General features: G+C 42.6%; 1 protein-coding gene across 4 annotated transcripts; it reads left to right on the top strand.

Moving 5' to 3' along the window:
• yap1 (Yes1 associated transcriptional regulator) lies at positions 1–25837 on the top strand. 4 transcript variants are annotated; one of them, XM_076100987.1, is made up of 9 exons: positions 1–975; positions 2110–2339; positions 11246–11364; positions 12678–12791; positions 18205–18376; positions 18877–18886; positions 20204–20331; positions 21481–21593; positions 22677–25837. In XM_076100987.1, the coding sequence occupies exons 1-9, from the start codon at positions 775–777 to the stop codon at positions 22910–22912; spliced, it is 1323 nt and encodes a 440-aa protein (XP_075957102.1). In that variant the 5' UTR covers positions 1–774; the 3' UTR covers positions 22913–25837. The 4 variants fall into 4 exon arrangements, with proteins under 4 accessions (XP_075957102.1, XP_075957105.1, XP_075957103.1 ...); XM_076100990.1 differs by lacking the exon at positions 12678–12791; XM_076100988.1 differs by lacking the exon at positions 18877–18886 and having other exon boundaries at positions 18205–18362.
• Positions 25838–27309: the final 1472 nt, after the last annotated feature.

The raw sequence follows: 27309 nt of genomic DNA, 5'->3' as shown, positions 1-27309 counted from the left end.
TTCCGCAATTAAAAAGTTGTGACATATATATCATAAAATGTGGGTGTTCTGGGTTCGAATTAATGAAAGTTATTGTTTTTGACGTAAAAGTAAAACTTTGGCATAATAAACTTGTTTCTGGCCCCTGGGCTTCACTGACTGTACCTTTAAAGACTCTTGTCCCAATTAATCCTAAGCCCCGCCTCCGGAGCAGACATCCCATGAGTCATAAAGTTTGATGTCCTGCCCAAAGTTTAGACTGGAGCAAAAGTTTTTTTTTTTTCTGGAAAGTGAGCTGCAGAGATTTGTTCTTCGCACTATGAATCTCTCGTGTAAGAAAATCCACTAACAGCCTCAACTTTGGCCTAAACACAGAAGAAGTGCGTTTGTGCTGTTGTTGTTTTTTCGTCTTTTGTGGCTTCGTGTGCTTTTTTTTTTTTTGTGGAAAAGTTTTGGGGCCGGGACGACAACACAGATTTCCAGTGTGGAGTAGATATGCGCTTTGTTACATTCTCAAGAATGCCAGCGAGAAACAACAGGAAAGCGCTGTCTTTCACTGCAGATTTCGACAGCTAACACACTTCGGAAGAAAACAAAGTCCTCGACTGTTCGACTTTAGAATGACTCGGGATCACTTTTTCTGAGTGTCGTCGATATTTCCTGCTGTGTGAAAAAAAAGAGGAAAAAAAAAAAAAGTTTGGGATTGTCTCAAACTTCTTTTTTTTTTTTTTTTGGTGAATTCCTTAACGCAACATTTTCGGACACGCACAAAGTTGGCAGACAGTTTTGGGAGCAATGGATCCGAGCCAGCATAACCCTCCTGCCGGACACCAGATCGTCCATGTACGGGGCGACTCCGAGACCGACCTGGAGGCTCTTTTTAACGCCGTGATGAACCCGAAAAACACGATCGTGCCCCCTTGCGTACCCATGAGGATGAGGAAACTGCCAGACTCCTTCTTCAAACCCCCTGAACCAAAGTCCCATTCCAGACAAGTAAGCCCGCCCCGTCTCTCCTCTGCCCCCTTTCCCAGAAATCACGACTAGAGCACAGAGGCCCGTCCTGTGGGGACTCGGGGGCCCACGGTTCACGAGTGGGAGCCTGCAGTCACTTCATATGAGCAGTTAGGATATCACCACTGGGCTTAAAGCGGCTGTAAATTGTGGGATATTATAGCCCTTGTTTATTAAGACGTATTTGTACTTAAACGTCTCCCACCCTCCTTTACATACACCGTAATAGTAAATAAGCTTAAACTTTTTCAACAAGTTGTCATTAGGTTGGTAATCACTGCAGAGAAAAAGCCCGAGGGCCTGTGTGTGAGAGAGTCACCAAAATATCCTGAAAAGCCATTTGTTTGTCCTCAGCGATGGGCCCATTAGTGGAACAAATACTATTATTACTTTACGCGAGTTGTCAGGTTGGCTGAACCCACACGGCCTTTAGTGGAACGTGCACACACAGTATGTGTACATGTTTTGGTTACATTCATGCATAGAAAGGTAACAATGATGTGGACATAATGAAATAATTAAGTTTTTGTATTCAAGATGATTTGCTACCACACACACACACACACACACACACACACACACACACACAACTGTTGCTTATGGTCTCTGTGGAGTTTTTCTCGTCAGTGCGCATGCGTTGCTGTGCAGCGAGTCTGCGCTCTCCTCTGTCCCACACAGGCCTCATCCTTATTAATTAAACAGCTCTCAAACTTGCCTACACATGCATATGAAAATAACTAACATACGCGTGAAGTGATTATATTGTATGAGACGTGAGTGAAATGTGAAATCAGAATAATTCATGCAAACCTAATGTGCACAAAAAAAACCAACTTATCTCTTATGGTGTGTGTCCTGTAGTTCTTTAAATCCTTACTATTATCTGTGAGCTGGCCTCAAATACAGTATTGTATACGTTTGTTTTATAAATACTCAATGAAACAGTTATTCACTATAGGATCAAATGTAATAACCTTTTTGAACTGTATATACTTCTACTTTTGGACACGCTTGTTTTGCTTCATAACGATATCAGATGAAACTTGGTAAAAAGGGTCCCTAAGGGAAAGACTATGGGACTGCATTCATACTGCCTCTCCTCCAACCCCAACACAGGCCAGCACCGACGCTGGGACCGGCGGAGTCCTCCCACCCCACCACGTCCGAGCACACTCGTCCCCGGCCTCCCTTCAGCTGGGGGCTGTTACCGTCGGCTCCCTGTCTGGCATGCCCCCGCCCTCCCCTCAACATCTCCGTCAGTCTTCGTACGAGATTCCCGATGACGTGCCCCTGCCCCCGGGGTGGGAGATGGCCAAGACCCCCTCGGGCCAGAGATACTTCCTCAAGTAAGTATGCTGGAAACAAGTGACAACACTGTCTCTTGCGTTATACAGTCTTTGAAAAAGCTTCAAAGTTTGCAACTTGGATCTGTGTTTTTGAAAATGAATGGGTGGCTTTGAAAGGAGATGAAGTGTTGTATTGATATTTAGCACATAGAGCCAACAGCCCTGTAGACATCTCTCTGTCCTACTGACACCACTTTGCATTCTGATAAAGATGCATCTGTGGTCTTTAACGTTAACCACCCAACTGTCTCATCCATATCATGGAAAATAAGTCTCCTTTTAAATGTGTCAAACAAGACCATAATAAGACATTAATAGACCTTCATGCAAGTGTAGGAAACCTGCTTATAACCTGGTGACTCTTGTGTGACCTCTTAAAGTTGAGAAGAGTCACTCCAGTATGTCCAAGGAACACTTTGGCCTGCACCAACGGTCGATACAAGTCCAACCTCCCAGAGAAGCGGTCTTGGGATCGGACTCTGCACGGTGTACATTATGCTGACAATAATTTGCAAATCTGCCGCGACGCACAATGGTGGCCAGTGTGCTTCGAAAAAGAGACAATTGCAATAGTTGAATTGTGGGTTATTAAATTTGGTGGCCTCTGCAAACAAGGGAGACGTCTTTTGAGGGGCTGCTGCTGTATGTGGTGCTCCTTGTCTTGGGCTCAGGTTTCAGTAGAGACAATGGATCATTGTAGCTGCCCCAGACGGCAAAGGACAGACATCTTTACAAAAGTCATCCGCTAACCAGCATATCTCCTCCACATTGATGATCCAAAGTATACTTTTGAAAAAAATAGTAGTTGGTGGTTATACCAGAGCTCTTTAGGACTGTCAGTTTAGGGCTGTGAGGGTTTTTCTTTGTATTCTTTCTCACTTTTCTTATGTATTTGTCTTAAAGCGGCGTCCTGAAGAGCGTCTGCTCGTTGTGAAATGTTCCAAAGTGTAGTAAGAAGCTCAGCAGCTCGTGTTTTCAAGATGATTTGACATCAAAAGTCGTCCTTCTTACTCCCCTCAAAGATGTTTACTGTTCTAGGAAATATTACTCTCTGACACGGGGTCTGAACAAACACCATAGCCTCAAATGTACTTGGATCCAAAAGCAGCTTTCAGTACCAGATGCTTTAAGGTTTCACATCTGGAGAACATCTGGGCCGTTTTTTAGGAGGCTCTTCTAAAATTGTACAAAAGCACTGGGGGGGTAGAAGAGAGAAAAAACACGATTCCCTCGACTCTCCCAGGATCACTGCAGTTGTTTAGGGACTGAGTGATCTAATGCGCCTCCAGACAAGCAAGCAACTTTGTAAACAAAATTTTAGTTTGGAAAAGCCAATCTTGTATAACTTTAGTTCAAACGTTTGTTGCACTATTACGTTTTGTTGTTTGTCTTTTTAAATTTTTTATAAATTCAAACGACGTGTAATTTGTTCTTTGTTATATAACAAATTGTGTAATTGTCAAAGAGTTCAGTTTTTTCTACAAAGCAGATAAAGAACTGTCTCTGATTGATTGATTGATCATTGATAAAGGCACCGTTTAGGTTTGTACCATGTGGCTGCAGAGCTTCTTTCTCTATAATACAAAGAACAATTTAATCTAAATCCTGAATATTAAACATGTAATTGTTTTACAATTAATTTTAGTCTCTGCTCGTATGTGTTTACAAGTCAATTCCAAAACTGGAGCATGGTGCATCCTATGGCTTTGGGGAAGTAGTTGTGTCTCTGTTGAGAACTGTGCTTTGAGTGGCATGCTGTACAGCTAGAGTAAGTGTAGTACAGTGTTTGTGTTCAAGTCAGGAAAAACTCCGGCAGACATCTTCCATACACATCAAAGTGCAGATATTTGATCTGGAATACGGGCGGCCTCGGCAGAGCTGCTGGAAAAGACACTCCCCTATTTATAAACAGGGGTTGTCCGACCGAGACGCGTTGCAGAAGGAGTGAAGTTGAGCCAGAGAGAGAGAGAGAGAGAGAGCGAGAGAGAGGGAGGGAGGGAGGGAGGGAGAGAGAGAGAGAGAGTGTGTGTGTGTGTGTGTGTGTGTGTGTGTGTGTGTGTGTGTGTGTGTGTGTGTGTGTGTGTGTGTGTGTGTGTGTGTGTGTGTGTGTGTGTGTGTGTGTGTGTGTGTGTGTGTGTGTGTGTGTGTGTGTGTGTGTGTGTGTGTGTGTGTGTGTGGGTGGGTGGGTGGGTGGGTGGGGAGTCTGTCACCAGCGAGCAGAGCTGAGCGGGGGCTCACATTTCACTCAGGTGACCGCTGTTGTCCTTAGAGATAAATCAATTCAGGGTGAAAGTTTTTAAAACATTTTAAAATAATCTGTTTCTCCACCTCTGTTGTTTACTAGTACACTACAGGATCATGCAGTCTGGGGGGGGGGGGGGGGGGGGGTGAGTGGCCTCTGTGAGTCACATTGGACGCCGATGTCCCACTCCCCTTTTTTAAAGCCAGGCTCTGCTTTGGTATGAATGGAGCCGTGGCGCTGTGATGGCGCCTCCTTTGTGTCAATGGAGTTAAATAACAGCCATGTGGAGATGACTAGAAGAGGGGCCAAGAGAAACTCCGGCCCTCCCTTTGTCCCGGCAGTGAAACAGTGATCTTTATTCAGACCACAGGCCTGTTGAGACTCATGTGAGCCTTCCCAAAATAGACAAATGGTTTGACATGAAGTTTTAAAGATGGCGGAGGGAGAGGGCAGCGGCCTTCTTAAGACTATGCTGCTCACAGTTGCTAGTAAGTAATTGAGCTTGTGCACCGTGCAACCGTGCTGACAGCCTCAGTTTGGCCTGGTGTGTTTTAGTGATCAGTGCTGAAACAATTAGTAGATCATTTGCTTATTCAGTCAAAATCTATTTGCAACATATTGGTCATTTATTACAACTATATTTGTTTCCAGCTTCTCATTTTTTTTCAGGATTTTCTGCTGTTCTCTCTTTTTTTCTATTATTGTAAATTTGGATTCCAGACTGTCATTGATGTCACTTTAGGCTCTTGGGAATATTAATAATGAAAAACGCTTAAAAAAAAAAAATGGTTTCAAAAAGTTTAACCATTTAAATAATTGGTTGTTGTCGCCCCGATGAAAATATGAGCAAATCTCCTGCAAAACAAAAATCTCTATTTTGTTTTGACTATAACATAAATAACAAAAAGCTTAAGCTGAGGAGAAGTCTGAGAACACTGGGAGAATGTCAACAAAGTCTGTTGACCTTTCCTCCTCTTTCTTCCAGCAGTTTGCTGTGGCCTTTGATTTACGACAGCAGGGGCAGGGAGGTTGGGTCACCTTGCTTGGTGCGGGGATGGGGGGGGGGGGGGGCAGGGCCGGTCTCCAGGGCTGGGTCATAAACTAATGAAGGTTTCTAATTTAGACACACCGGTAAACTAGGAGGGGTAATCACTGTTTCCGGGCGCTTATTAAATGCAGCTTTGAATGAGCTTTTAGTCCGTGGGAAGTCAGCCCTAAGCGGAGGGAAGCTTTGGGGGGGGGGGGGGGGGAGTAGCTATTGTCTGCCCTCAGGGGCAGGTAGAGCTGAGTGCCGACGGACACTTTTGTCTTTTCTCAATTGGATTTTAAACCGTTTTGATGAGCCTGGTTTCCCACAACCAGAATGGCTGACTCGCCTCTTAACAACGATTGCAAAGGATCAAATTATTATGTATTATAGGCTACTACTAATTATTTAACTGTGTGTTTTTACACTGTAAATTGGGCACAATCCTGGTTAACAAGGAAAACTAGGCAGGCTGAGAACAAGTCGGTCTTCAGTGGACCCTATATGGGGTTTCCTGGACATCTGTTGCGCTAAAAACAAGTCAGGGAGGCCCCCTATTAGAGCAGGAAAGATCAGAGTGTTTATTTGGACCTCATGCTCTCATTGTATGCAGTCGATATCTATTTGGACTGTGATATTAACAAAAAATGTCTGGTTCTTGTTTTAAAATCTTCAACATTTTTCCTTTTGAGCGACAAAAAGCTACCATTGCATTCTTGTATTTCTGTCCCCTTTTGATATGAAATTTTAAAAATACCGACAGTCCATTGAGAGCTGCACACAAATGGTGTGGTTGTGTAAAAGTCAGTTGCCTGGCTGCTTTTTAAAAAAAATTTGCTCCACATTTGTTTGTTGACATCTTATATATCACAGCAGAGCTGATCTAATCGCTTGGCTCACACTGATCTTACACTCGCCATCTTATGTAAGCATTACACGTAATGCCTAAATATTTTCAGTATCGACTGTTATATAATTTACTTAAAGCTTGACGTGATAAGTACGCAAATTGGATTTGAAATGAAGCTGTTGAGACCGCTCGGTCAGTCACAAATGGTGCTGGGAAGACTGGGCTGTAAGCCTGCGTGGAGCCCTCATTCGGAGCGAACTTTGTGTTTGACAAACTTTTGGTTTATTGACCACACACACAGACAAGGCCCTTCCTGTTCAACTGGGGCCTGTCAGCTCAGTACACAAATGGGACTGTGAGAAAGTCCGGCTAGTGTTTACCAAAGTCTTAATGTAACACCTCTGTCCCAGACATCAATGCCTCCACTGTCACTGAGTGCATCTCCACAGAGATGTAGTATCGGGCTCATGGGCCGTCTCAGGTGGGGTTGAGAGTTCCCAAAAACGACTCTAACCATAGCACCTGGTGGCAACGGGATAGAGCTTGGACAACAAAATAGAGAAACATTTGTATTAATGTTGTCGGTTGCAGCATGCATACATTTAAACTCTTTTTTACTATTAAAACGCATAATTGTGCCTATGTAGTGCAGTCAGTGTTTGACTGGCACTCCTTCTGAAAGGACACTTAAATACATTAGTCTTTTGAATTGTTCTTTGAAAACAAGCAGCAGTCAAACTGAACCTTCTGAGCTCCGTCCCTGGTACTTTGTGAATTAGTTGCTTCGTTAGGAAGTATGATGAGACAAACCCTCCTTCAAAGGGAAACTTAAAGCCACAATAGGGTCACAGAGGTTGCCACAATAGGGTCACAGAGGTTGCCCCAATAATCTCTCTTGATGATGTCCTGCTGATAGAGAGGCAGCCAGGCATCCCCATTCAACCAGAGTGGAGGTGGTCATCCTCATCTTAGAGGCCTGATTACATCTTGCCTCCCTCAGTGCACCCTTTAGTCATCGGCTTCAACCACCTTCCAAGCACATACTCCCTGGGTGGAACCACTGTGGCCTGAGGATCCCATTTTTAACATTTGACAACTCAGCTGTAGGAGGTGTGTTTCGTCACTGCTGCACTCCCCGTAGCTTCACTCCCTTGTTTCACGCCAGCAAAAAACGCAGATTTTGACATCTGGCTTTGAGGAGAGACGGTTTCAGAGGAATAAAACGCTCTATCTGGCCTCGCGTCTAGCTTTGATCTGCTGTTTTTGGCAGGTAGCAGAGCTGATTCAGAGACATTTTAAACCACAGAGCAGACTTATTTTTGGATAGAACATTCTCCTCAAAGCCAGATGTAAACGCCGCAGTTTTCACGGATGTAAACAGGCAAGCTCCGTGTTCGGTTTGTCATACTGCTGTAATCAGACGAGGCCTGTGAAACAAGTGCAACATTCAGACGTCTTCACTTGGATCTCTTTGAGGATGTCGAACCTCTGCTGAGTTACTCTGTGAAGCTGACTCCAGTCAAAACTTTTGGTTCAGTCACAGGCGTTTGAACATACATTTAAACTACTGATAGAGAAAAAGTCTATCTTGAATGTCCTTAGTATAGAAAAAAGAGTCAAGTTTAGCCTTTATGCAAAAGGTCCCACGCCCTCCTCCTCCTCAGCAAGACACATTATAAATAACGCTGACACAATAAACGCCACCTTGATAATTGGGCCATCAGTCAAGGAGACGTCAAGTGCCTGGGTGGAGCAAGAGTCCTCCTCCGTGCTAAGCCACAGTCGAACATGATGATAGCTTGAGCAAAAAGGAGCAAGCGCGCTACAGGCGAGCGACTTGATAACGGGTCGCGTCTGAACCGCAGTGCTCTCCTTCGCTGCAGCACCTGGCCAATTTACAGTCAGTTTCCCACGAAGAAGCTAACGACGGGTCATGTTTTCTGTTGTGCGATTCACAAACAGAAGACCGACCGTCGGACTGAGGCCATGTCCACGACAATGCAGACCCACTGATTTTTTTATTTTTATGGATAACTTCATTCAGCTGGCGGAAACCATTCCACAGAAATAGTTTAAAGCTGCCGTCTCAGTGCAGTTTGCTCCTACATGAAGATGAGCAGCACTGGCTAGTTTGAATTCAAATAAGATTCTAAGTTTTAATGGCAGGAGTAACGTAACCACTCCTGGAGTATAATGCGCTCCTCCGCTCTTGATCCATGTGACCAAAACCACATATGCATTTTATCTAAGCATCATCTTATTGTTTTGGCATGTCGGGTTGGACAACGACCCAAAAAAACAGTAACAACATGTGATTGTTGTTTTCAACTGTAACTGCTGCAGTGTGGACGAGGCCTAACCCACAGCCCGTTCGCTCTGGGTCCACTGCCATGCCCCGGGGGGGGGGGGGGAGGAGGAGTAGCAGGGTGTGGTGGTCGTCCTGCTGAGCTCGCCGTGGTGTCATGACATGTAAAGACAACACCGAGCAGTTGTGAGGTTGCAGATCATCAGCAATTCCGAACAGCAACTGGTGGCCTCCAGCCGTCCCAGCAGTTGCCATGACATTGTTTTGTTTTATGTCTCGGCGACAGGAAGCGGCGTATAGCCCCGGACCATATAGGGGTCGGGGCAGGTCGAGTGAATGGATTATCTTTTAGCTTTAAGAATCTGGTGATGAATTACTGGGCTCTCTGTAACTTATTCACCAGTTCCCTCATACAGCGCAGAGCTCGGAAACCTTCGCAGCGTGTGGATTTTTATCACAGGCGCTTTGCTGAAGCTGTGTTTACATCTGTTTTGATTGATTTGAGCCACAAACTTCGGCCTCCCACGCTGGAGTTTGATAGAAAATCCAATATTTGTACTTTCATCTGTGCTAGGAGAAGCCCGAATTAAGGAGGTGCGGATACGGATTTATCAGAGTTCTTAGAGGCTTTGAGGTTATACATTTTCATCCGTGTTTTCTTTCCACTTGTAGCATTTCTGTTCACCGTTTGTGTACCAGGATGTGCAGGCCTCTCATTTACGATAAGTCCTCCCTTCCCTTATCCCTGTGCTCCTCTCGGAGTCTCCTCCCCTCTCCTCTATAATAAATGTCATAGTTTCCAGAGTGGGAAGGGGGCAGGGCGGGCGCTCGGAGTGTAACAGGACCACAGCAACTCACGCAGCCAATGGAATTCAGAGGGATTGCTTCCGTAGATGCCCCCCCCCCCCCTCTTTCACTTTTTTGTCCCCCCTTCTTTTCTGTAGTTGTCTCACCCCGCTCCCTGTGACCCTTCTTTCTCAAAGGGCCCCCTCCAATCTGAGCACTTCCAGCTATTTTGCTTGGTTTGTGGTGTTTGTGTGTGTGTGTGTGTGTATGTGTGTGTGTGTGTGTGTGTGTGTGTGTGTGTGTGTGTGTGTGAGGGCTGGGGGAGGGTTTGGTAGGGGATTTGGCAGCTCCTTTGATCAGTAAAGCATAAACAAGAGGGGGCTTCAAAATGGGTTGCATTGTGTAGGGGGGGGGGGGGTGCTGAGTCAGGCCCTCTCGCTCTCTGGCCTGGGATAGAGAGCAGACAGGCAGGCTGGGATTACCGCAGAGGCCAAAAGACCCTCTGAATCTCTCACTTCACCCAGCTGTTCTAAAATCTGGGCTAATGGCGCTCTGGGATCAAATTCACAGCGAGTCGTAAAGAGTCACACCGGGTTGAGGAGCGTGATTATTGCAGGGTACAATATATAGATTGCCGAGGGTAATATTTCATTGCGTTTCTGAACAAACTCTATTTTTCTCACTTGTATAAAATAATTCAGCCACTAAATAGGGTTGTGGTGTTGCAAAAACACGCTACTGGAGTTTGAGGCGAGGCCTTTTTTAAATGGGTTGTTTCGAAAAACAAAACAAAAAGCACAAGTGAATAGTGGGGTTTTAGGTCGTAGCTCAGTCTGTGCCTTTGTCAAGCAGGTGAAAGCTTTGTAAATGTGGCGCCAGATTGTTAAAGCCCCTGACACTCCACAGTGTCCGAGCCACTTCCAGGAAAAAAGGACCCCCTGCGTTGAGCCCTGGGACTGACCCTCCCTCAAAAGAGAGGGTCCTGCTCGGGAGAGGAGGGCTTCCTGTATTAGCTTTCCATCTTAATCAAGCAACAAGTACCAACAAAGCACTAATTATCAATGCCTTCACAGAATGCAACACAATGCCCCCTCTCCCCCGCTCCCCACTCCTGTCCCCGGCAAAGACGAGCCGTAAAATAGATGGAGCAACATTGTTTGGCGTTACAATAGTTGTTTTGAAACCAATCATAGCCTCTTAGACGAGAAGTGTTGGGCTTCCATGCAGTCCCACGTGATGTCGATTCATTTCTAGTCGTCTACTGTTGTCGTTTGCTGCTTGTTTTTTTTTTTGTCTTTTATCATTTATAACTTTATTTTAATTCAAAACAACGCGTGCAGTTTACCCATTCTGATTCATGGCGTACAACTTTTAAGTGAGCAAAAAGTGAAAAAAACTATCCCAGTCCTATATTGAACGGTGGGTTCAGACTGGGTCCAAACAGACGCAGCTGAGTTTGGTTTCCTGTAACAGTCATAGTTTATAACAGTCATAGTTTACAGAAAGCAGGCGTTGGATTCAGTGTTTTCATCAAAGAGCTTGTTGAAACTGCTCTGAGTCACCAGTTCCTGCATGTGACCTGATGTTTCACATTGATACGGCCCCTGGTTTGAACTCACTACTGATTACTACTGGAAAACACCTTGATGGGTCATTTTTAGGACTTATTTATTTTGGCCATCTTGTCTCCCTACAGCCACATTGATCAGACCACGACCTGGCAGGATCCTCGCAAGGCCCTGCTCCAGATGAACCAGGCTCCCCCTCCTAGTTCTGTGCCAGTGCAGCAACAGAACATTATGAACCCAGCCAGTGGTATGTATACCGTGACTTTATTAAGTTTAGTTTCACGAGAGAAGCAGCACATGACATGTATTTACAGATCAAGTTCTTCAATGTGGGACGTTCAGCATTAGACTAAACTTGATGTTATTTCTGGCCATCTTCTTACTTTCATACCACATACAGTAGAAGTCGGGAGCAGTCTGGTCTAGTTTTTACATGTCACTAAGACTCTGTGTACCTCACTTCTGGCCAATGCGGTTGGAATTTGCCCTAGGTGAGTTAAGACCGAGGTAGAACATGACGGGTCCTGTCTGACATGTTTGGGAGCTCCGTGACTCACAGAATACAGAGTTTACTGATGAAGTCTTCCTGTATTCTCAAATCGTTGCTGGCAACCTATAGGCGAATCTTAAAAAAAGATACAATAACCTTGAATGTGGTGAAAAGTAATGTGCTACTATTTGTCTTTGACCTCACTTTCCCATATAGTCTGTTTATTTTTGTCCAAGTTAGTGGAAGAGATAGTCGGATGAGCAGATGGATGGATAGATTTTATTTTGAACTTGTAACAAATGATAAGAACACAAAGAAGAATCATCAATAACATAAACGGTAAACAGATGCAGCAACTTCTAAATGAATAAATATTACATGTTTGAAAAGGAATAGGCAGAGGTAGACGCGTATAATGTCCTGCCCCTTTAACTTAGCTTGAATAATGAAACTATTGTTTATCACATACGCATAAAAAATCATGTCAATATAAAAACGAAACAAAAAAACAGTAAGAAGAAGAAGAAGAACAACAACAATGGGCATCATAGTCCTGAGAGAGACATGGCGGACCGAGACCCCACTTTTCAGGTGGTCTTGGTCTGTTTGTTTTTTTTTGGTCCGCACCAGAGTTTGATTGACAGCTTTCACACCAGCCCGAGTTCATTTTATCGAGTTCATTTTATGCAAAGCGAACAGGTTAAGCTTGATAGCACCTTTTTAGTTTCCTGGTGTGATGGCACCTTTCCTCTTAAGATACAATCCGCCAACATCTTTTGTGTGTTGCCGGAAAGTAAATAGTTTGTTGCTTTGTACAGAATTTGTGTAGTCTTAAATGCTACCAAATCCATGACCTCTATCTATATATATATATATATATATATATATATATATATATATATATACTGCTTCTTCAAATACAGTATGCTGTAATTATGCGCAATTATGTACAATAGCTAAGCTGTTACCGTTGCTATATGTTGCACAATTATGTCATTAAAAGAACAAATCTGAGGCGTGACTGAACCACAAGCATCTCTCCAACATTATTGTTGCCTGTCATCCCTCAGGTCCTCTCCCTGAGGCCTGGGAACAAGCTATTACATCAGAGGGAGAAATTTACTACATCAACCACAAGAACAAGACCACATCCTGGCTTGACCCACGACTTGACCCGCGCTTTGGTGAGTTTGCTATAGAGAGGATTTCCTTAGTTTAGTTCTTGATTTAATTAAAAATACCATGTTTGCTCTTCTTATTAAATCAAGAAACTTTATTATGAGGCACCCAAAAATCATTGTTGCTACCTAAAAGTTTTAATAGTATATTTATGATATATTAAATTGAACAAGGAAGTCTTTTTATAGGGTAAAAAGTTTCTTAAACATGTTTTTGTGACAGCAGTTTACTTTCCCCAGTAGAAAGTTCTGGCTAATCCATAAAAGATGCATCACCACAATGTAATAGTGGGTTCAGTTCTGTATGATTCATTGCTTATTGCACCGCACTACATTGTTCCGGAGTGACTAGCCATACCATCGGTTGTTGAAACCAGATTTCACAGAACCCCCCCCCCCCCCCCCCAACACACACACACTCAAAATCTGCACCGAACCTTTTGTCAGCCATTTTAGTGTTAGAGCAACAGCTGAGTTAGCCATTAATCCCCCGGGCCGAGCTTAAGTTTGACAGTTAGCTTTCAGTGTGTGGTGGCCAGGGTTTGGTGAATTAGCGACAGGACCTGCTACATGTGTAGAGATTTATCTGCGGCCATGGGAATGAGCTAATCCTCCTGTGCAAGGAAGACTCCCAGAGATGAAGGTTCCTGCTTATGTCACTCTGACTCATTTACGCTTCAGGTGCTATCCCTCCTTTGCAGCAGCGTTCCCCAGGGAGGCTAACCCTGGTTCACAAAGGCAACATGTGTGAATCAGCACGCAGCCTGTTTTCCTGTTTTAATTTTAGCTGTACTTTTTTTATCGAGCCTGGCCACTTCAAGGGCAGGTTTTTATATTTTTTTTTCTGTCAGCAATTGCGAGTCCCACTCTAAAGGCAGGCAGGAAAGTTCAGAACAGAGTTGTAAGGGGAGTGGGGCAGCTGGGGAGAGATGGCGGCTCGGATCGGCGGAGCTCTTTGAAGATTTATAAGTCTTGAACACACAAGGCTGCTGGGCCCCTGAAAGCGAGCGAGAGGGAGAAAGAGATCACGTTAACTCATTGTGTGCCATCAAACATCATTTTGCTCCACGTGAGATAAAATCCTTCTGTGCTTAATACTTTTAATAGCTCACATTTATACCCCCTTATGTTGCTCACATGCTGTCGTTTTTTTTATCCTTTTAGATTTTAAGATTTCTAAGTGATATGCACTTCAAACTACTCGATATTTCACAGTGTGGCTCGGTGGTTGAAGGGAAACCGAATGATATTCTTTGTAGTTGTTCTTCAATCACATTTTTCTTTTTTTTTTTACATGCGAGCACAGTAATGCGCTCCTCGGCTTCAGAAACGTGTATACTTCTGCTATGTAGGTCTCCAATGGTAAGCCAGCTGCTTTGATAATGGAGGCTAATTTGAGCTCTGAGAAGAAAAGCAGCGGAGCGCCTTTAACTGAGGGCTGTTGCCGGCTGGCTTTCCCCTGCGTGAGGCCCAGTGCAGGCACAGCCCCATTCTGCTCCAGCTCCAGACAGACTTGAATCTCTGCCAGGCCTCTTTATTCTGTGGTCCAACTCTTAATCTGTTCCAGACCTTTTCAGCCAAAGAACTCCAATGTGAGAGGGGAGGTGGGGGGCAGGGAGAGAGAGGCAAGGCAAAAGGGGAAGAAAGAAAAACAGAGGAACAGAGGGAATATGCCGACGGGATAAGCATGCATCCTCTTTAACATCCAAGGAGGTGGTGAGCAGCGAACAAGCCATGAGTGCACTGTGGCCGAGTTCGAAAGGGGGGGGGGGGGGGGGGGGGCTGGCTCTGTGTAGATATGAGGAACAGCATGGCAAAAACATACTAGGAGGATACTGGAGAGCACAAATAGACAGATTTTCCCTGGGAGAGGAACAGTCTGCTTTGAAGCCTTAATCGAAAGCCGTTTGTTAAACACGTTGCTACATTATCTGTCATGTGATGTTTTTTGTTTCTTCCTCCGCTGTCGAGAGTACTTCACCAGAGAAGTTGGCATAGTGTGATGAGGCAGCAGTGAGTCAGTTTAAAGGGTCGGTTCATTCTGACATTCTCACATGTTGTTTTTGTTGTTATTATTATTATTATTTTTTTTACATCTTAGATATTTGCACCGACTCCAATACCATGCAGGTGAACTGCATTTTGTTTGAGGTGCAAAAAGCTTTTAAAAATACGTTTTTAGAAAAGCTCAACAGTAACGTTCTTTAATAAAACGAATGTCGCACCTATTTTGGATAACCCACTCAGCTTGTTTTGAGCAGCTTTATTCAAGCCCCTTACTACTTATGATGAAGTCCCGATCAACTATTTGGGGTGAAATGACCATTTAAGAGGGATACCTTCCAGTTGATTTTCACAGAGATAATATTTGCATTCTGGTTTTTATTTGACTGAAACGAAAGTACTTTAATTGAACAGTTAAATGCAACACAACTTCAAATTCGAAGCTGTAAAATACTTCCCATATAGGCTGGCCTACGCTGTTGATTTTTCCGGACAGACTCCGATAAATGTGTTTTTATCACATCCAGACTGTTTCCCCACTCTTCTTATCTCAACGCTAGAAAGACAACACCTTCTCAAGTGGCCTTTTTAAACAAATTCATTTAAAATATACAATACTTTTTAAGACTTATTAATTTGACAGCAGACTAATATTTACCATGCCTTCAAAAGGTGCTGAGCCCTGTTCACACAGAGAACTTCCCGCAGCTGGCACACCCTCAACCCTACCAGCCCCAGGTGATCTGGTGGTGTCATATGCCTGACAGTGTGATCGGCTGATAAGGGCCTGTGTTGCTGGCCGCGTTGTGTTGCACGGGCGCGTGAAGAGGACAAAAGGCAGACTGCATTAACTTGTCTCTTATCTGCTCGGCCCACCAGCTATCACCGCCCATATGTGCTGCTGCCTTCAACCTCCCCTTCCAAAATCACAAGCATACACACACGCGTCTCCTCAGCCGAGTCTGGCCTCCGTTTCTTATGCTATCACTCTGGCCCTGAACTGAACCTGTCCTTCGCTGCTATCTCACCCACAGATGTAATTCCCTGCTGCGATATGCTCATTGTTTGGGCATAGTTCCTCCAGTAACAGTGGTTACTGTTAGCTGTTTGGGCTGTGACAGAGTCCTTGACTTGGGGGTTCAGTAGAAACTCCGCTGTAAGACTGCATTCGCCAACATATGGTTTTGTGTATCAAATGCCCCACTCACTCTTCCTCAAGACTCACACCTTCTCGTTATTTACGTAGTTGTGGCTACGCTAACATTGTAGCATTAGCTTATGATAACACTGCACACTCCATTGTGATTGCTTCCATCTTGGAACATGTCGGTGTCAATACGTTACAGTCAGTCGGGGCAGAAAATCAGCAGGCTAACAATGAACAAGCCAACATTTTATCCATGGCGATGTAAAGTTTAGTGGGTCAAAGTTGAAACTGGTAGTATGCAAACTGTGATGTAAGTTTACAATAGACAGTTATGGTAATACGGTCCAAATAAGTGTAGCTGTCTGATCGTGGTTTATTGCCCTGTCAGACTTCCTATTAGCGATACTACACATCGAGTGCAATATTGTTGTTATTGTTACAAGCGATTGGTCAAACTGTGAGAATATAGACCTAGGTTGTTTGAAACCATACAGTTCCTTTTTAATGTTTGGCCTTCTGTATCGGTGAATCTTTCTCCTCGTGCCTCTGCTTCAAAGCTCAGGCCTTTGCAGAGCTACAGCTGCTGACATGGCCCATGTTGCAGCAGCTGTAGCTCGAGAACTGCTAATGGTGCCCCGACGGTGGAGCGATCCAGCCTCAAACGCCCTCAGTATCTGCAAGAGATAAGAAGCGGGGAGAAGTAACACACTCTCCCATGGCTTCAGTTGATATGTGTGTGGGAGAGTTGAGGCGGCTCCATGGCTCTGTGTGTGTGTGTGTGTGTGTGTGTGTGTGTGTGTGTGTGTGTTTGTGTGCAGGGGTGGGGTTGTTGGGGTTGTTGGGGGGGGGGGGGGGGGGGGAGGCAGCGTGGACGGAGAGGGGGAGAGGGGGATGACTGCAGGCAGGGCGGGGCCTGCAGAGCTTCCCAGGGAGAGCCCTGAGCCGCGGTTCATTCAGCTCCTGAGATAGTGTAAACAGACAGTGATTGAATGGTGATGAGAAAGGTGCCGGGGCGGGCAGGACAGCACAGAGAGGCAGCCCCGCATGAAAATTGTCCCTCCCCCCCCTCTCGCCAAAGGCTTTGTTTTGGTTGGTACTTGAAGCGCATAAGCAAACAGCTCTCACCATTGGTTCCATTACTGTTACACCCCTCGTGGTCAAGCACATTTGCTTCTCTTTCCCCACTGTAGTGACAAAGTGTGTGACCTACTTTGCATGCATAGATTGCTGCATTGCTGTGCTGCTTTCATACAACATGTTTATTGGACCCACCCTCGCTGGAGTAAAGAATAACAAAGATTTCACTGGGGGAGCAGCTGTGTTTTTCAATACACACGCATTTGTTCTGATAATGTAAACTTGCTGGTAGCTTTGTCAGTGCACAGTGCAATCATATTTCTCGGGTGAAAGAACATTCAAATGAAAGTTGATAGTGGTGCAGTGTTTAAAGAACCTAATCTATTATAAAATGCATTTGTCTGATAAGCACACAGACCCGTCAGGCCAGGGTTAAGAGACAATCAGTCCTGAAGTATAGTCTGTTAAGAAGGAAACAAAACGCACAATGAAAGGATAAGTCATAACTGATGCAATGCACGAAAGTAACAGAGCCTGTCTTAGTCAGTGAGTGGGAGGGGATCAGGTCTTACAGGAATAGTGATTGTTTCACACACTAGGTAGAAGACTTCCCTTGTCCTACATAACCTGCTGCACTGGCTTCACTCCTTTACAAGTTCACCGTGTCAACAAAAAAACACTCAAGTTGTCAGTCTTGTTACGCAGCCAGGCATTACTAGGCGTGTGTTCCGGATACGGTAGTGTATTATTAGTGTACCGGGGAACCTACATCCGATATTGAATATTGTAATCGTTAAAACTACTCGTATCGTTGTGGCCGAACCTCAGAAAGGGGATGAAAAAAAACAAAGATATCCCACTTAATTGAAACCCAGAAGATTTCCCCTGTTTGCCTCCAAAGACATTTCTTTCTGTTAGGTTTGTACGTTTCTCTACAGAATATAGACTATGCTCAATCTGGATACGGATATACTGGATTCACCAGTTTCTCTTTGTCCTCTCTAGTTCCTTTGATATCAAGCAGCCCCTGACTATTTTTTTAAAGTTTAGATACATTTAGAGTGTCTGTATGCCAAGTTTAAAATGAACACTGTACATATTATACAGTAGTAACAGAATGCAATGTTTAAAATGAACACCACACTACAGCGGTAACAGACTTGAACTCCTCTCCGTTTGTCTCTTTTGCAGCCCTGAACCAGCAGAGGATCTCCCAGAGTGCTCCAGTGAAGCAGGGAGGGCAGCTCCCTCCCGGAATCATGGGAGGCAACAACCAGATGAGACTGCAGCAGATCGAGAAGGAGAGGCTGAGACTGAAGCAACAGGAGCTACTTCGGCAGAGACCACAGGTCAGGAATCGAGAGTTAAAGCGTTTCCAAAAAAATATTCAAAGGCCTTTTGGGAAGCGCTGTGGCCTCCATGGAGGAACAACTCGCTTGTATCAAAAGGTCTCGAGGTCAATACTTTCAGTATGTGGAAGTCCGTCAGCGTAGCAGCAGGACACTGGATCCCTAACTGCTCACTAGTTAAATGAGATCATCGATGTGATGGAACTTATCCTGAATATGCCTCTTTAAATATGAGTCATCATTCCGAGGTAGTGGCGGTGTACGCTTCTTTGATCGCTCTTTATTGTTGCAGCACCCTGCAATGAAGTCCCCCGTGAGTCATACGCGGTCATTTTATCACTTCCTGTGATGCGTCACTGTGCCGCCCACACAGGGTGGTGCAGCCGAGTCCAGTCGTTTACTCAAGGCCGTGTCATTACCACCAGAAAGAGAGCTTTATTATTATGAATGAGGGTGCTGCTGGTGACTTGTTTACCAAGCCATTCCCATGGGTTGTTTGAAGTTCACCGTGTAGGAAGTGTCCTGCGTGTGTTCGTGCTCCAGGCTGAAGCCGGGAGAAGGTGATTTGGACTGTCCTTACTGAAACGAGATCAAGAGAAATGTAATTAACGCAACATGGTTTCTATTCATTAGCCGTGTCAAAGCCCTAAACTGGTGTCTAACTTTTTTGTTTGTTTTTTTGCATCTTTGTGTATGTAAACAAAGGTTTCATAATCACCAGGTTATTTCAGTGCATGCATTTTCTATTTCCTGCCTTCCTACCTGATTTCTCTTGGTTTGTGTGCATGCAAGGAAAACATTATGACGCTGAGTGGGGGTTTCTGGCACAACTTCTGGCAACGTACCAGGGTGGCACGGAGAAGGGAAAACGTCTGGAGAGGTCATAATGTCATAATGTCTTCTTAAAGAGGTCCAAACTCCAGCAACACTTGGAAGTATATAGAACAACTTTAATCTTTGACCAGCTGTTCTATATACTACAAGTGTTGCTGGAGTTTTGACCTCTTTAAGAAAACATTATGACGCATGAGCAGCACAGTTACCCGGACCTCCAACATCCTCACTTTCCAGTAAAACAAAGCTTAATGGAAAATAACAGATTGCAGACCAGACAGATTACATTTCAAGAGCTCCTCTATCAGGCTCTTGGCTAGATTCTGGTAAACTCCAAATTTCTGTAACTTTTCGGGAAATTTGGAATTTGGAAGGCCATTCTGTGTTTGCAAATATAGGAGAGCCATGAGATATGCTTGTGTAGGGAGTTCAACTTTAGGGCAATGCTTGCCACACCCAAATGGATTCCACATGGTATGAAGTATGATGAAGAACCGGCGGCGATGTATGCAACTTGCTGGTGGCAGTCCAGTGCTGACGCCGATCAGTCATGCTCAAAAGGGAAGCCCATTTTACATCTATACTAACAACCTTCCATTGGCTCTCTGTTGTTGTCTCCGACCCCGTAAAAGTTTAATGAGATCTCAAACGGGGACATTGGTCAAGTCACTGCACCTTCCCGTTCAAGGACTTCCAGAGGAAGGAGGTGAAAAAGAACATGACTTCATATCCGTTGCCTTATCTGATCCGAGCATGTGCAGAAAACAATTGTCTCCAACTGTTGTCGGGGCCCCTCGTGTCATTTGACACCCTGTATGGAGGAGGAATGGAGAGCACCAGTCTGTTTGTAATTCCTTAATTTAACATTTTTTTGCAGTGACAGCAGTGCAGCAGGAGCAAAAGGGAGTTGTGACATGTTTTTATGAAGCTGTGTGTAATTAAGCCTCTGCGGTTAGGTTTGGGGTTGATTGTGTTGCTCATGGGTTTTTGTGCTTTATCGTCCGCAGGAGCTCGCTATAAGGAATCAGCTGCCTACTAGTATGGATCAAGATGGCGGCACGAACCCTGTGTCCTCCCCTATGGCCCAGGATGCCCGGACCATGACCGCCAACAGCTCTGACCCATTCCTCAACAGGTTGGTTTCATACAAAACCCAGGAGTAGCCTCCGCGGAGCGTCATTTCCCCGAGTCCAGTACAATCACAGCTGAGGTGCAGTTGGCGAGGGCTTCCATTCTGGTTCAGCTCGTCAGACTTGACGTATGTTTGAGCTCCGGTGAGAGCTCCTAGAGTTACACAAGCAGCACAAACAGAAGGCCAGTCTCTGGGCTTAACCCTCCTCACATGGTAATGTCTCACACAGACCAGCAGCTTTGTGACGGCATTCATTGCACTCTGGTGACCCCTGGTGCACAACTGCTGCAATACAGGCCATCAGAGCCTAAATAGTGGTGTGAAAAATATGATAAAACCACAATTTATTCAAAGTGGAGATGAACACATTTTACAATTTGATTAGTAACAACACAAAACCCGATGGACTGACACTAGATCTGAAAACTGCTGCACGTAATTAGAAAAAAAAAAACTGTCTCTTCCTATCTGTAAGTGCTGCTCCATGGCATTCTGGGAAATCACTCCTAGCAGTTCAAGCTCTAGTTCTTCTGTGAGCGGAGGAAGTGAGAAAAGAGCTGAATAGCAAGCAGGCCATGAGAACATGTGGTCCAGTCAGTAGACAGGCCGACCTAATCTCCCCTCCTCCCCCCGTTGCCTCCACTCCCTTACTCTCACAATGGCCTCATTCATCCCGCCTCTGCCATACTCTGCCTACATATTTTTCCTCTGCTAATTAGTATAGGCTTGTCAAATGTCCTCGCTCAGCCTCTTTGTCTCTCTCTGCTGTCCCGTTCATTGTTGCTCTTTTTCCTATATTCTGCCACAGAGCGCGAGATACTGAAGCTCGGTGTCGCTGTGGATTAGTCACCACAGTCGTTCAAATAAATATAACTGTTGAAGCGTGGATGTATGCAGAAGGTCCCCGAGGGAATTGAGGCCACACTGTTACTTTTCAGCCTGTGTGCTTTTAATAACCGAGTGTGTTTTGCTTTGTTGGATCAGTTAATTAGATTCACGTAGTTCAGTTTCAAAGCAGTTAAGTGAAGGTCATCAAGGCCATCCGCAAACTCTGCCCGAGACAAAAAGCTTTTTATTCCCTTCAGTTTGATGGAAATCATGATGTTATGAGCGATCGTGCAGAGTTCACAACAGAGATGTCTTTATTTTCAGCGGGACCTACCACTCCAGGGACGAGAGCACAGACAGCGGCTTGAGTATGAGCAGCTACAGCGTCCCTCGCACTCCAGACGACTTCCTCAACAGCGTGGATGAGATGGACACAGGTGAGGCTGGAAGCAACGTGAACGTCTTTTCTGAACATCTCTTTGCGCGGCTGTCGATGAACCTGCTGTAGTTGGTGCTCAGCTCTTTCTCCCAGCGTAGTTTTTGTAAAACAACACATTGCATTCATACCGGCTGAATAGGTAGAACAGATTGATCCCATCTCGTTTATATTTCACAATTCTTTCCACCATGAGGCAGACGTCGTAGCTGTCTTCACCCTAATCTTCTGCTCGTAATTACTACTAGGAGTCTGATGTGACTGGTTGTTTTTTTTCTCAGTTGGCTGCTCATATTTACAGTCTGTACAAAAAAGACAGGAACGTGTTTCAATTACCTAAACTAATGGACCAAGCTGACAAGATCTTCCAAACACTCTCTAGTTTGCTTAGTCGAATCATGTATTATACTCATTTGCAGGTTCATACTTGTATTTTGGGTTTTCTACCAGAACACACTTACATAATTACATGTTCAAAAAACACTTTTAAGCCCCCCTCCCTCCCTCCCTCCCAAAAAAATCTGCTCTGATTTGGCTTGCGAGACAAATGTGGTGCACCTTTGCAAAGGTAGCGGTTAGGAAGTGGTTGGAGATACTTGCATGGGGAGCCAGCCACAGAACAAGAAATATAAATAACGTAAATAAGCGAGACGTAAATGATGGCGCCAGCTTGCCCTGATTAAACACTCTTGTGCAACAAGAGCATGCCTAGTGTAGTCCCGCCTCCCACCTGCACATGTGGTTTCTCAGGTGTGCGATTAACTCTTGAACAAAAGGGCAACTGCCAGTGGGCGGCACAGTCCTGCTATAAGTTTAGTTTTTGGTGAGAAACTTGAATAAATACAGATGTTTTCACAGCTATATGAAATAGAGAGGGAATTTGTGACTTTTTCTGTTCTTTTCGGGACAGTTCCGGGAAGTTTGTCTTGTATACCAGCTGCTATAACAGCAAAAACATTCTGTATTGTCCGATGTGGTTGTTCGAGGATCAGCAATGGTATAGGCTGCAACAACCAGATCAGGGCATCTCTAGAATTTCATGATGTACCCCCTTTTAAAAAAAGTTTTTTTTACTGTTCATTAGGGGACCCTCTTCCACCTTCCATGGCAACACAGCCCAGCCGCTTCCCCGACTACCTGGACGCCATCCCGGGTACAGACGTAGACCTGGGCACCCTCGAGAGTGAGAGCATGGCGGTGGAGGGCGAAGAGCTGATGCCCAGTCTCCAGGAGGCTTTGAGCTCCGACATCCTCAATGACATGGAAACGGTGCTGGCAGCTACCAAGATCGACAAGGAGAGCTTCCTCACGTGGTTATAGGAGATCCGAGCAGGACGCTGCTCACTCCTCGCCCCACACTTTAAACTGCTGCCTGCTCTTATCTGTGAAGGAGCCATAGATGCTTTGACAAGACGTTTCAGCGAGCCTCTCTGGACTTCGGTTTCTGTCTCGGCATGTAAGGCCAACCTCTTTTGAGGCAGTATTGTTCTTTTCTTTTCACTGGTGTGTTATCTCTTTATTTTGTCTGCGTCTTCAAGGCTGGCCCATGAACAGACAATAACGCAAGGGTCCCCAAATCTTTCACAGATCTGTCAGTGAATCTAGGGGTCGTTCCTTCCCCTGGTCTCTCCTCAAAGCTGAGCTGGGTGGGCTGCATGAACTCTTCTGCAAGGACTGCCATCATCAGTTGTCGTCTGGAGTCGCTGGTGCCTCTTTTTTCTTGCAATATAGCATGAAGCAGCACTACTTAACTGCGTTTGGGACTATTGCATCTAGCTTATATAGCTTTATATTTGGCCTTGTACGTTTTTATCCTTTTTTTTTTTTAGTTTGTTTTCAACGAGCCTGAGAAACCAAAAATGATGTATTTGAAGCATAAAGAACAATACTGATTTGGAGTAAAGGTAATGTGAGGCCCAGTTTGGACATGTTGGCTTTTTGGGGGGGTGGGGTGGGGGGGGTTGAAGCCTGGGGACCGACTACATTGCTGCTTGGCTGTGCCAGCAAGTCTAAGTTAAACCTTTGATAGATCAAGTGCCTTCAGTAGTATTTTTTTGAGACATGAGCAACATGAACAATTACTAAGTTTCTGTAATGCAGCAATAAGCATTCGGCTGTGTTCGTTCACATCAGCCACACTTTCCTCTATCTAATGTTCAATAATCAAAATTGTATTTTTGTTTTATAAACACATAAGGGGGATTTAGGGATTTCTGCTTTTATTTTATTTTTTAAACCCTAGCTTCTAAGCATCAGTCTTATCCAAGCCTAAATCATGAGTCATTCTTTGTTTTATCTTTTTTAGTATCCTTTTATTTTTTTAGGTTACTACATATATGTATGATAGCTTTGATCAAATGGCATTTTGCTTGTTTTTAATGTCTTTCATAAATTAATTAATACTTTTATTTTTTAATGGGGTCGACTGTTTTCACAGCACACCACTTCACCAGGATGAAGTCTGCCAAGACTCAGAATGATTCAGTTTGGGCTTTTTCTTTTAACCATTTAGCCGATTCACTGCTTGTCTCTGATTTTACTTTATAAATATTAGTGTTAATGTTTTTTTTTTTGATGATCACATGCAGCTTTTACTATCTTTCCTAAACCGTAACCAAAAAGGTAGATCTCTTTGGCAAAAACAGAAACTACAGCTCTTTGATCAATTGAACCTTGTGACAATATGTACAGTATACAAAAGTTACAACAGCAGTCTTCCTAAAGGGGGAGCGGAACAACTCTGTGCGACGCTCTGTGTTGAAATGAGGGGTTTATATAGACTACCGCTAGGACAAGTTGAAGCAGGTTTGAGAGCCATGTTGAGGGGTAGTGTAGAAGGCCAGGGTTTGACTGATGGCGGTGAGTTACGCGGATTGTTGATTTTTTTTTTTTTTTGTGTGTGAAATAATTAAGAAACAATCAGTTGATATCTCAGTCAGGAATTGTTGTGGCAGATTCCAAAGATGTTTTTTTTTGTAATGACGCTAACACTTAATTTTGCTTCCATTTTCACAGAGTCCAGAACCAGTATGATTTGTAAATCAGCCTCTGAACACACTGTATAAGCTAATGAGAAAATGATGTAGGTTTAAAGTGTTAATGGAAATGTCTATGAATAGGTCTAGCTGAGAGATTCTTATGATTTTTTTTTTTTTTTGACAAGATGGTTGTTTTGAGTGACTAACCCTGAGATTTAAGGACGAGGTTTCAGAACAGAGCAGTAAGTGATTCTTCTATAAGCGCTCACATGTTTACATTATCTCTGAGTAGGAAACTGCTTACAGCTGCAGTGGAGACAACACACTGACAATTCTCTCATGATCACGTTATTTTGATGTTTACACCATGACTACATCTTTGCATGACTGCAGCAGTAACCTTTGAATAATCAGCTTGCTGTGCATGCCCTTGGTTGAGTCCTTGGAGGGTGTCACACTGATTCTGTTGCCAACAAATAGTTGGCGGCATTAACTTGATGGAACAATATTGTTTTGTTTTTTAGATCAGAGATCATGAAATTTGTTTTTATTCTGTGTGAGAAACCTCTTTTTAGTTTGGATTTTATTGATCATTAAATCATGTGTTGATGAATTTAAGATGGATAAACAGTGTTGGTGAGAACAATGCAACTAAAACGAGTGGTACACTACAGTGCTTGTATTGCACGGCTACGGTTTTCATTTTGATGCAATGCCGCATTTTGTCACACAAACCTGATTTTATGCTTACTTAGTGTGTAATTGTCTGAGCGTATTAGCTGTTGACTGTCATTGTAGCAGTAGAACTAATCACACAAGTTAAAGGATTTTGTATTTAGAGTTTTCTAAATGCACATGAAATGAATTTATATTCTGTAATGATCTGTTCTTTTTTTTTTTTCCGATAGATATGTGCATGTGTTTTAGAACAATAAATTCTGTTACATTATATCTTGCTTCATATGATACTTTGAAATTGGCCTGAAATAAAGTATATACTTTTGTGGTAATATTTTTCTTGTGTGGCATTGTATTTCATCGTATTTCAAAAATGAATTCTAAATATCTGTACCTACCCTTTAAGCTTGTATTGTGCTCATGGAGATACAGGAACTAGTCATTTTTAAGTATTGTACATTAAATGTATGACCTACTTGCAATAGAATAAAAACCTGCATCTTCTCAGTTAATGCAAACACGCCCTTATATGGTGCATGTGAGTAAATCACATCTATTTTAAGCAAATTATCATTAGTCTTAGCTCATGCAGTATGTTGTCTTTTGATATATATATATATATATATATATATATATATATATATATATATATATATATATATATATATATATATATATATATATATATATATATATATATATATATATATATATATATATATATATATATATATATATATATATATATATATATATATATTATATATATATATATATTATATATATATATTATATATATATATATATATATATATATATATATATATATATATATATATATATATATATATATATATATATATATATATATAATATATATAGATATATATATATATATATATATATATATATATATATATATATATATTATATATATATATATATATATATCTATATATATTATATATATATATATATATATATATATAATATATCTATATATAATATATATATATATATATATATATATTATATATATATATATATTATATATATATCTATATATTATATATATATATATATATCTATATATAATATATATATATATATATATATATATATATATATATATATATATATATTATATATATATATATCTATATATTATATATATATATATATATCTATATATTATATATATATATATATATCTATATATTATATATATATATATATATCTATATATATATATATATATATATATCTATATATCTATATATATATATATCTATATATATATATATATATCTATATATATATATATATATATATATATATATCTATATATCTATATATATATATATATATATCTATATATCTATATATATATATATATATATCTATATATCTATATATATATATATATATATCTATATATCTATATATCTATATATCTATGCGAAGGCCCTATTGAAACTAATGTTTCATCATCTTCTGCCAAAGGAATTGGCTTTTTGGGGGCTTTATCATGCTCATTTTGTTTCACCTAAATGTATGAAGTTTTGTAAGTACATATAGACCTAATAGACCTTTGTGATTAAAAGTTATCAAAAAATGTACATTTGATGGAATGGTGAAGCAGTAGCGGGCGGCCATTTTACGTGATTCGCCGTTAAACAAAAAGCTCATATATTTCCACTGGACTTGCTCAAATCTGTCCCAAACTTGCCATGCCTGATAACAGTCATACCTGAGGATGTCTACAAGCCAATTTTCCCTCAGTCATATCGCCACATACTGGCAACAGGAAGTCTGCGTTATGTGACAAACAGCATCCGATTTACATGATGCGGTTTGGTATTTGCAATACATAATTTGGGCGCGTTGTCCGATGGCCGTGTAAGCTGCCGTCCTGCCAGTACCCCCGACGTGTACAGAGGTATGATTTGTTTTGGACATACTATGCAATGACTTTTTTCGACTTACTAGACTACACCTGTTTTCATACTGAACTATGAGTTTCATGACTTTTTTGGTCAAACTATACTGAGTTTTGTGTGA

The sequence above is a fragment of the Anarhichas minor genome, unplaced genomic scaffold (genome assembly GCF_050575085.1).
Source record: "Anarhichas minor isolate MPS153535 unplaced genomic scaffold, ASM5057508v1 ptg000026l, whole genome shotgun sequence".
Classification (NCBI taxonomy): domain Eukaryota; kingdom Metazoa; phylum Chordata; class Actinopteri; order Perciformes; family Anarhichadidae; genus Anarhichas; species Anarhichas minor.
This window is presented reverse-complemented; position numbering and strand designations above follow the sequence as displayed.